Genomic DNA, 11,595 nt, shown 5'->3' on the forward strand with positions numbered 1-11,595 from the left:
ATTTAACGTATGATTTTTGTTGCGCACAAAATAGTCAAAAGGGAGCACTGCCTCTTGCGTTTATTTCGTTTTTCTAATTGTTCTGCAATTCCTTTAAAACATTGTTTGCAGAAAAACATTTGTCCAATTGGTACCCATGTCCGTTGAAGATCTTTAGAGACCATAATCAGGCATGGTCACGCTCGTTTTTACCTTGTTCACGATGTGAAAAGATTCTTATGAATAATTCCCGCTAGTTTTACCTCGTTCAGGCTATGAAAATGTTAAAAATTCAGACCTTGCCTTGCTTGCGTTAATGAAATTGTAGGTCTAGGCTACTGAGAGAGCCTACAATTACTTGTTTTTCCTGAGTTTCCTGAGATTTTTTAAAAGGAGGAGTGAAACCTCACCAGAAAATACAGGACAATTTTAAAAATTGGTTTTTTGAATCTTTTTATGAAAATGTACTGAAAAGTTGTTATATGATTATCATCATCACCATAAAACCGGCGCTCAACAACACCTCAAACGCCGCTCAAAGGACCAGACACTTAGGAGTATTATTAGGCAAGGTCATACCCATCCAGACGATAATCAGCCAAGATCAAATTTTAGCTCGCTTTACATACCTGCTCCTTTTTATCTCGTCCAAGCTATAAGAGTTTTCCTGTAAATGATTCCCTGTCTTTTTTACCTAGTTCAATTTGTGAAAAGATTCCTATGAAAAATTCCCGCTCGTTTTTACCTTGTTCAAGCTGTCAAAAGATTACAATGAATGATTCCCGCCCGTTTTTACCTCTTTTAAGCCATGAAAAAATCCCATGAATGATGCCCACTCCTTTTTACTTCGTTCAAGCTATGAAAAATGTCCCCCGTTCAATCTATGAAAAAGTTGAAGTTCCAGACTTTGCCTTGTTTACGTTTATGAAATAGGATATCTAGGCTAGTGAGAGATCTTACCATTACTTGTTTTTCATGAGTTTCCTGTCAAAAAACTTTTCTTTAGTTTTTTGTTCATTTTCCAATACGATACATATTTCACAAATTATTTTTTAAAAGAAAGAGGGAAACCTCACCAGAAAAACCCCACCTCATTAAATCGGCGCTCAAAAGCCCCCAATCATACTATTGTGCGCTCAAATGATCATAATTAAGCGCGTTATTGATCAGAATTTTTCTCGCTATTGATCAAAAATTAGCTGTTAACGATCAGAATATACATTGTAATTCATAAGAATTTAGCTCGCTAAAGATCAGATTTTAGCTCGTTATTGATCAGTCATTAGGCAGACTTTGACCGGGAAGCTAGTTCATGTAAGCAGACTTTAATATGGCGCTCATCCCCGTAATCAAAAATGCACTCTACCCCCTGTGCATTTTTAATTGTGTGATCACTAACGCACTTCTCAAACTAAGTATTGCAATAAACGGTCTTTTTTCAACACCGGACTTTTTAGCGTAATAGGACGATAGTTTATCGAATCCAAAAGCATTTTTTTTCATTAATAGTAATTTTACTATGCTACGTATTTGATAATTTCAGGAGTTGGGTAAGATCTGACAAAAATTTTTTATCGTGTGAGATCTGATAAGATGTCCTAAATAATTATAGTCAGGCGATGTTAAGTCAGACAATTGGTGATAAGACACTCTTTAAGAATTTTTTGGCAAAACTTTTGGACATATAACAGTTTATTCATATACTCAGCACATCAGCATCAAATTCATTAGTCTGTTAGCATCATTAACAAAAGTGGATATCATCTGACGCGTCATTTGTGAGTGCAATGCGAATATTGAGGAGCGAAGAAGATTTTCTGCAACCAGTTCGTGGCTCCTACTCGTGCTTAGTTATTCGGCTAAGCAGTCATTCGGTCGATTGCACACTACTTGCTCTCTCTCACGATTTGGAAACTGCTTCCCTCTCCCAACACCGAACCCCCCCCCCCCGTCAAAAAAACCCCTGGATGACTGGACAACAGTACATCCAAAACTAAAATGGGGAAAGCAGGAATGGTCTCATTTTCGGTTGCACTTAATTTGCATTTTAGATCTGCCTGTCGATTTGTCTTTCATTTTCGATCAAAATTATGGCTCAATGGGAAAGGAAACAGATGCCTTACGTGTTGTACAGGTAGAATTGAAATAGATGTGAGGAATATAGTTGAACAGAACACAAATAAAGCTATAATAAATTGACAGGTAGTTTTTTACAGGCAGGATTTTGAGTATACAAATTGTTTAAAAACGTTGTTAGTAAAACTCATTGAAGGCATTGCAAGTCAGGAGTTCAAAAGTTCAAAATCCTGCCTGTTTGAACATTTTTTAATGAGCAGGTACTTATTAACTACCTAGAGAAACGGAACTTCAGATAACTTGATAATTTTGACTTGAAAACATTTTTCCTACAAAAATACTCATAGGCAAATTTTTTATAATTCCGAAGAATGTTGTCTCTTGAAGTGTTTTTCTTTATCCAAACAGTGTTTATGTTGTCAGTATTTATGTTGTCAAGATCTTGCAAAGACGATAATTTTCATATATTCGCAACGATTGTCTTGGTCTTATTTAAATATTTAGCTTGTGTATATCAAGTTCCTCTTCACAGAATGAGAGAAGTTCGAGGGCGGTGAAAGAAATGTTAATCGAATATAAGCACACTTTCAGAATAAAGTATCATTAGAACAGATATAGCAACGTTGCTCCAACAAACAAGAGTATAAGCAACAGTTCTGCACAGGTGGAAGTTCCACTGCTGGATCCAGTTCCACCTCCTCCACCACTGCCCATGTCACAACTGAAAAGGAAAAAAGAGGCATTCAGCAATGCAGGAGTCCAATCAAGTCTGCAAATCTTGACGATACATTCAATCTATTTGCAAATTTAGAAGTGTACGCCAGCCAGCACCATTTGAAGAATTCTTCTCTTCTCCAACGCAACTGCACTTTATACCAGATGAGTTGATGAAGTTTAATTTCACAATTACGGATGCTGAGAATAGATAAGATTACCAATATCGGTCTCATATAAGCCTTAGTACTGCTACCTGACATTATTTGACAACTACCGTAAGGACCTTTTGAAACTTAGCAAGATGTTGTGTTTCTGTTGCAGCTTGGTTAACTACATTAAAGCTCATAGGTGTCAGGTTATCTTACCCAATTCCATTTTATCCAGTGCCATTTTACCCATTGCCATTAATAGAAACATTGAGCATTTGTTTTGCTTTTTGACAGTCCTCTTGATTTCCAGAAGCGGAATGAAAAGCGTTTTTAACTAAGTAGACGAATTAATTTCTCAAAAATGAGAGAAAGACACAAATGATATTTTACAGTAGAATATAGATATATAGAGGAGAGATCTGTTTATTAGATTAAGCTGGTGATTTCAGTTTGGAGATTAAAAAATTCAAAAGTCAGCTATGTATATATATATATATATATATATATATATATATATATATATATATATATATATATATACATAGCTAATTTTTGATTTTTTCTAATCCCCAAACTGAAATCACCAGCTTGATCTAATGATCAGATCTCTCCTGTAAATCTAAATTCTACTGTAAAATATCATTTGTGTTATTCTCTCCCCTCATTTTTGAGAAATTAATTCTTCTACTTAGTTAAAAACGCTTTTCATTCCGCTTTTGAAAATCAAGAGGACTGTAAAAAAGCAAAAAAAATGCTCAACGTTTCCAAAAATGGCATTGGGTAAAAAGGCATTGGGTAAAATGGAACTGGAAAAAATGGAACTAGGTAAAATATCCTGACACCTATCAGCTTTAATCCAGGTAACCAAGCTACAACAGAAACAAAACCCCTCGCTAATTTTCAAAAAGTCGTTACGGTAGTTGTTGAATACTGCCAGGTAGCAGTACTAAGGCTTATATGAGACCAATAATGGTAATCTTATCTATTTTCAGCAGACGTTATTGTGAGATTACACTTCATCAACACATCTGAGATAAAGTGCGGTTTCGTTGAAGAGTTTTTTAAAGGCTGCATGTTGGCCTGCAGATCTAAATTTGCAAATAGGATGAACGCTCTCATCAAGAATCGCATACTCGATTTTCTTAAATTTCTTTAATCACATTGAAATGAAGTTGCAAATTACACTATCCAAATTTTTTCGAAAAAATCCTAAGTCACTATCAGTGCAAAAAAGTCAAGGCACATAATTAACTTGAGCAACATGATTTATAGTGGGGGTCATAGGGCTTAGTCAATATGATTTGCTTCCGCAAATTTAACAGAAATCAACCGCATGGGATACCATAAATAGTATGTAGTTTGCATTTACGCTTTTCTAAGAATTCGTTCAGATTACTTGTGGTAACATAATCATTATTGCATGCTGGGAAGATTATAAATAAGTTGCTCTCACTCTAATTATACTCTGGATTCATCAGTTTGTGCCGAATAATGATTGGAAGCACGATTTAGTGACGATTGCTTTATATAAATTTTATAAATTTTATATAAATTTTTCTAATAATTCTAATTAAGATTAGGGTTATATTTTGATCAAACATCTATCATACAGAGAGGGAATGAACGAAGAAAAATGAGCAAATTCGAATTGAAGCAAACATGAGCTGTTTAAATCAACGATTTTATATTAACCAATTTTGAATTTTGTATAGTCTTTATTTTTGGAGAGAACGAAACTTTCTGCAATGGTGGTTTTAAATCAACAATTTCTTTGGAAGTTGCATATTAACCAATCAGATGAAATCTATCTTTAGGTTCCATGGGCGGCTACGATATGGTCATGCATCGCGAGGCTTGGTCTAATGTGGTAATCTCATAGCACCTTGCAAATTCCGGTCATTATTAGTCAAAAAACGCTCAGCGAAGAAAACAGTGACGAGGGCTTAAGTTTTAAGGTGCTATGAAAATTGGCCGAATCGGCGTCTTGCCGACAAGGAAAAATGAGAAATTTAGCCGACAGTGTTTTGTCATAATTGGTCAAAAAATCTCATGAATCGATAAATCCGTAGTTCGGTGGACCTTTATATTTGGTTTGCGGTCAAATGGCGCTTAGCTCGGCCTCTCCATGCATCCCTCCCTTTCTGGAGGGGGGGTGAGAGTGCAGCAACGGATCTTCGTTACGCTAGTTGATAAAAATTGAGCCTAAAAATATTGTAATAAATAATCACAGCGGCTAGCTACTATCACTTTCTACGAAAATATTTGGCTAGGTTTCTATCTTTTGTTTGTCGAATATCGCCCTGTCGGACTTGTCGAATATGTCTCCGCTTTTTATGTCTACACTGTCGCTCATTTTAAGGTGCTTTGATGAGGCATGAAGTTCTATTCGTTCTATCACCCAATTTTTTCTCTTACACACTCATGACCCAGCAAAATTAACCAAAAAATATACAATATTTATTTATAATTTGGCTTACTCATCCATTTTGATGTACTGCACAGGGTATGTCTGCCCGATGGCTTCCTTGTGACTGTCAAGGACCGTCTGAATCTCACACGCTTCGGCAGTGGAGGCACTCAGAAGCGACAGCTTCACTGTCACGTGGGTCCCATCCACACACATGTCATCCTAATCAACAGAACTGAGATGCTTCTAGTACAGTTTTTAATCAAAAGTGATATCTTGCTCATAATCTCATCAATATTGGAATTCTAATTGACAATTGTTGTTCTTTTGAATGTTCGTAAGCTCAATGAAACCCTTAATTAACAAATGGCAGCTCAAAAAATTTCCGACTACAAAGTAAAGGAAACCCAGAGTTAAAAAATATATAATCAAATTTGCTAGCAAAACTGATGATTTTTTGGTTTAGTTGAAGGTTGACATGAAAAGAGGACAATGATAAAAAAAAACGTAAGCTTCATTTTTTTTTCAGTTCTAGAGGTTTCTATCAAAGATCAACCATTCGATTTGATGCATGTATAATTTATGAGCGATATTGTCTAATTATCTAATGTTGTTACAAGTATATTTAACCTATTTGATTTATACTGAAATTAATTGCACAAATTTCCTTAATACAGCCCGTAGCGAATCTCCAGGGCCTAGCAGGCTTGATTTGGATATTTTTTCAGAAGCCAAGTCGTGGCAGAGATATTCAAAGTCTTGGGTAGAGGTTCTAAGGCTTGGGATCTAAGGCTTGATCAGAAAGAAGTCAATACTTGGGTTTTTCTTAACCCAAGGGTTGCGTTTCACCTAGCAAAGTTTAGCTTGATATCATGACGATAGACTGTTTTTTTATAAAGAGAGCAGCTCTTTGACTATTTTAGCCATCGTTTGCAAATATTATATTGAAAAAATCATTTGCCCTGGCAATACTTGGATTTGACGCCCAAGGCTTGGGCCCTCTCTGGGAAAATTAAAGCTTTCAGTTTACCGGCCAAGTCGTTGAATCAGTTTTTTCTATTAAAGAATCATTAATCTATCATATATCTTCGTAAAAAATCGAAAACTGAGTGTTTTAGTTTCGCTTGAGTCCGATTGTTATTATGTCCCAAAAAGATATTAGCTGAAACTGAAAATTGAAAAAAAGCGTTTACAGTTTGAGTGGATCAAGTGTGCTTCTTAGTATGTTCCTGTGTTTGCGCTTGGATGTTATTTTATTTCTGTATATTATGTTTTGTTTTGACATGATTTTTTTTATCGGTACCTCTTCATTTTTCAGCAACAGTGAGTACTCATTTTGTATTTTTATAGAGCTCTTAAGTCTTGAAAAGGCTTAGGCTACCATACTTTACCAAGAGTCACAAACTCTGATAGCATTCATAGTCATAATTTGTGCAATTCGTGCTTTATTTGTACTTTAGGGTACTCAAACTTATGTTAAAAGCGCCCATGAACCCCAAAAATGACCCATTCTAATCCTCTGTCTTTAAAAGTAAGTCTTGGATCCTTTCTGCCAAAAGAAATCCCAAGTCTTGCGTCTTGTCTGCCAAGAGGTCCCCAAGTCTTGGGTCTACTCTTCACAGAGTGACCGAAGACTTGGACCTTTTCCGGGCCGAGGCCCCCAAGTCTTGATTTTTCACCGTCAATAGAAACCTCGGAGATCGAATCTGTAGTGTTCTCTTATCAATCTTGTAATTAACCTGATCAGACAATGAATCAGGCCTGGGACCTTCTCTGAATCAGAGCTGATGTTACGGGGAGCATTTGCAAACAATGTATTGTTGTTTTGCTAGGATACTATGGTAAATAAGAAAATTTTACCTGCATGGCGCTTTCGATGGATAGAGCGGCGAATCCGTTCACACCACAAGTGACGTAGGAGTAGAGATTCATGAACACCATATCTCTCAACTCCATGAAGTCCGAACTGGACGTGTCTGCGTAGGTGTCCATGTACGAGGTGTTCACACAGATCGAACCCATCATGTCCATCAGAGCTGAAAATTTTTTGACAATTTCCTTATGGTCTTCGATACCTTAGTCAAAGTCCGCGTGATATCTTGCAAGAGTTTGCAAGGGTCTGACAACAATTAAATTAGCCAAACTCTTGCAAACTAACTGTCTTAGAGACGACAGCGATCTTGTAAGAAACTTGCAATAGCCTAGCAAGATAACCGTGTTCTTTCAAGGTCTGGCAAGATAACCGTTGGAGTCCGGGGGTCTTTACCATTATAGCATCCCCCCCCCCACGAAATTGTAGCCCCCATTATAACATGTTTACCATAATTGGGAGAGGGGTTATAGGTTATAACCACTAAGGTGCGTGTGTGTGGGTGTGTGAGTTTGTGTGTGTGTGTGTGTGTGTGTGTGTGTGTGTGTGTGTGTGTGTGTGTGTGTGTGTGTGTGTGTGTGTGTATGAGTGTGTGTGAGTGAGTGTGCGTGTGTGTGTGTGTGAGAGAGAGAGAGAGAGAGTGTGTGTGTGTGTGTGAGAGAGAGAGAGAGAGTGTATGTGTGTGTGTGTGAGTGTGTGTGTGTGTGTGAGAGAGAGAGAGAGAGAGTGTGTGTGTGTGTGTGTGTGGGGTGGGGGGTATAATGGGAAAGACCCGGAGTTCGTTTAGGTAATTCAACTTCAAAAGAAGCTAACAGATAATCTTTGAACCGAAAGAATTTGTTGCTCTGCAAGTATTTTTTCTCATCATCGAAATCAGCCCTGATGATCTACGCAAAACTGTTCTTTCTTCTCTGCAACCATATAATGTCATTAATAAGGCTGAGAAGTCAAGTCAGTTTATTTCAAGCCGATCAATAAAACGGAGGTTCTTTTTGGTTCTCATCATGGAATAAGGTTTGCTAACCTAATCCAGAGCACCGATCATAAACGGCGTAAGATAACCCAGGACACAAGACAGGTATTGGCCAGACCGACTTTGTTCGCGGACACGGGGGTTCGGTGCAACCCAACTCAATGGTCTAGAAAAAATTTTGGTCGCGTCCTCCGTCTGGACAAAAGCAATTTTTGGTCTGATTGGTATGGCCAACGCCCACATTTTGGTCTGTCTGGTCCCACCGAAATCAAAATTTCGGATCGAATTTCTGCTTGATCTGTCCATTGCACACATTCGATCCTTTTGGACGTAGCCTGGCCCATAACCAAATGTCGGTCCTTTTGGTCTAGCAAAGTAACCACATGGCCAGAACGAAATGTGGTTATTGGCCTTATACAGACCCTTCCCAAATTTTTGATCAAACCATTTTTGAACAGACTTAAGGACAGACAACAAGCCAGACCGAATTCTGGTTATAGGTCAGAGCGAACAAACCAAAATATGGGTATCGGACAGACCAAACAGATCGTTTAGCTGATGATTGCCCTTCCGGATCAGATAAAACGACAGACCATTTCGCAAACCAAGCCGATCAAAATGTGAGTATTGGCAAGATGAAAATATGGGAATTTGTTAGACCGAACAGACCGAGATATCATTAACTTCGTTATCTTCGATTGAAAACGTAAGAAAGCTTCGGTGCTTTCTTTATCTTCGGTATGGTCGTTTTTGAATGCAAGAAAAATTAGTTATTTTCCGTTCTAGAACACTCACTATGTTTAATATTTAAACGTAAAATATTGTCACTTAAATAAACACATGTTCGGTTTGTCACTTAAATAAACACATGTACGGTTCGTAAAACGTAAAGTAAACACATGTTCGGTTCTAGACGTCGGTGTGATGCAAAATTGCTGATCTAAGATGTCTTGCTTCAGAAAAATAACAATCTATTTTGAGCTGCTATTCTGAGTCCGCCTGGAAAAAAATGTTCTCTAAACGCAAACTTCAAAAATTAAATTGTTCGCAAGTAATGTGGATCTTTTCCGTTTGTGCCTCCCCAGCTTAGTGGGCGCATATTATTTGCACCCCCCAGACGCACGTGCCATATTTTTACATGCTGATTTACTATGTAATGGCACGTGCTCTGTAACTGGGGGGCGCATAACGTACTGGGGGGGGGCACAAACGGAAAAGATCCAGTAATGTATTAGTGCTTGAATTTCTGAATATTTCACAAAAATCCATCTGAAACTTAACAGTTATAAGTGTCTTTGGATTTGTTCTGTTTCGCCCTCCCCCAGTGTTTTTTACGCCCCCAGTAACAAATTATATGTTGTATTATATTGTACAAATTATATGCAGATAAATAGCACGTGCGTTTGGGAGGCGTAAAAGATATATGCCCCCTAAGCTGCTGGAAGGGAGAACAGAATAGATCCGTGTCTTTTTCAGTCACTGAACTAAAATCATCCCTGTTCTGTTCAGTTGACGAGAAATATTGTTTTTACAGCTACTCCTTCATCTGAAACTTCAAATTTCAATGCTCTTGCAATTGGTGTCATTGCGCAACCAGAAAATGGGCATCTATACAAAGGGGTAAAAAAGTCAAAAACGGCTGCTCAAACATCACTTCACACCAACTTTTACGTATTATGCTAAAAAGACGTTAGCTGAAAATAAGAAAACATGAAAAAAAATAAACCGACAAATCTCGGAAGAATTGCTCTTGAACGACAGGCGAGGCAATTTAATTCAGGGGCTGTAGCCTAGATCAATTTTTCCTTAAGGGCGCAAAAAGCCTATCACCCGACGGGATTCGAAAGCCTATCAGAAGTCAAAAAATGCTCTACAAGAAAAACGCAAAATTGTCAAGCGAAAAATTTGCATAAAAAAAGACACACACGTTTTCAATAATTGCTATGAACTTCGTTCAAGAGCAATTAAAAACATTTGGGGTTCAATTGGATCAGTACATTTTTTGCACTGTTTTAACGCAATCAAACAGCAACGCCAATTATACAGCTGGTTAAAAGATCCAACATACAGGCATTGAGCGAAAAAATGGTCCTTTATTTTTTTTTTAGATTTTATCTTAGACGTGCGTTGTTTTGTTTGGCTTTCGAGAGAGATTATATAGCCTAAATTTTACGTAGTACTCTGTTTTCATTTTTCAATAGCTATTATTATAACTCGGCCACTAACGGTCCCATGCCTGAAACGAGAAAAGAGGAGAGTAAAAAGCAGATCAAACTGAAAAATCTCGAAAAATTGTTCTCTTCAATTGAATTGAGATCCGACACAACGTTAGCTATTTCACTTCTATACTAACACAAAATTCAAATAGAGACAATTTCTTGCGTTAACAAACGGCTATACCAAAGGTCTCTTTCGTTCATTATATATCGTTCATTGGGGGGTGGATTTTGGGCAATGTCCAGCATCCTAATAAAAGTCCAGATACAGTTTTTCGAAAGCCAATTAAGGTCGAGTGCCATCTTTAGATGAGAGGAGAGCACGTTTGGGAAAAGTTGGAAAATTTTGTAATTTTAAATCTGTACATAATGGAGCAAAAATCCTCAATGAAGAACATTTGGACCGAAAAATGGTGAACTTTTGGACTCAATTTTTTACCGAGACAGAATGACCAACTACGACCCTGATAAATTAAAAGTAGAGTGAGGACACATGAATTATAGAACAGGTGTCATCATCTCCCAGGATCTGACGCCAGACCCCGCACAAGTACTGGACAACTGGACTCTAGTCGCGGGTACCAGGGATCTGGTCTTCTGGGATACTCATGCGTAATTTTCATTTTGGCACAAAAACCTCATCGGTCTGTACGGTCTGGTTCATGCCAGAAATTTGGTTGTATTAATTTGCAAAATGAGTTTTGAGGGTCCTAATTAGTGCCCAATATGTAAATTGGTTTGATCAAACCTCAGAATTTCAACAACAGGAACTACTGAGCTAATGTGAGAAGTACACATTGATCTTGACTATTTTGTTGATAAACAACATAATTTTTTGCACAACGGCTGCTATTTAGCAAGTAATCGCAAAGTAAAGGAATCGCAAAGAATTCTCTCCATTTAATTGCTGTCTGAACAGCTGGCGTTTTTTTGCTTATTTTATAGCTTGAATTGAACTCAAAATGAAATCTGAAGATATTATCAATGTCTTGATGTTACCTTTTGCGGGTGAAACGATTACGCTGTTTATCTTTGTACTACCAACATAAGGTAGCTATTGATAGGCATACCATACCCCCCCCCCCCCCCCCCCCACACACACACACACACACACACAGACAACCAAAAGATAGATGAGCTTACTCTGCTGCAGACATGACTCTCCACTACCACTCTCGCAGCAATCAATCATACACTCCCCATCGTCA

The 11,595-nt window shown here is 37.7% G+C and overlaps 1 protein-coding gene across 1 annotated transcript; it reads right to left on the reverse strand.

Annotated features, from left to right (window-relative positions):
• Positions 1-2,297: 2,297 nt before the first annotated feature.
• LOC142338682 (uncharacterized) lies at positions 2,298-11,589 on the reverse strand. The gene is made up of 4 exons (XM_075388546.1): positions 11,531-11,589; positions 7,189-7,364; positions 5,399-5,550; positions 2,298-2,776 (listed from the first exon to the last, which is right to left on the reverse strand). The coding sequence occupies exons 1-4, from the start codon at positions 11,577-11,579 to the stop codon at positions 2,659-2,661; spliced, it is 495 nt and encodes a 164-aa protein (XP_075244661.1). The 5' UTR covers positions 11,580-11,589; the 3' UTR covers positions 2,298-2,658.
• Positions 11,590-11,595: the final 6 nt, after the last annotated feature.

Source organism: Convolutriloba macropyga, chromosome 4, assembly GCF_964194025.1.
Source record: "Convolutriloba macropyga chromosome 4, txConMacr16.3, whole genome shotgun sequence".
NCBI lineage: Eukaryota > Metazoa > Xenacoelomorpha > Acoela > Convolutidae > Convolutriloba > Convolutriloba macropyga.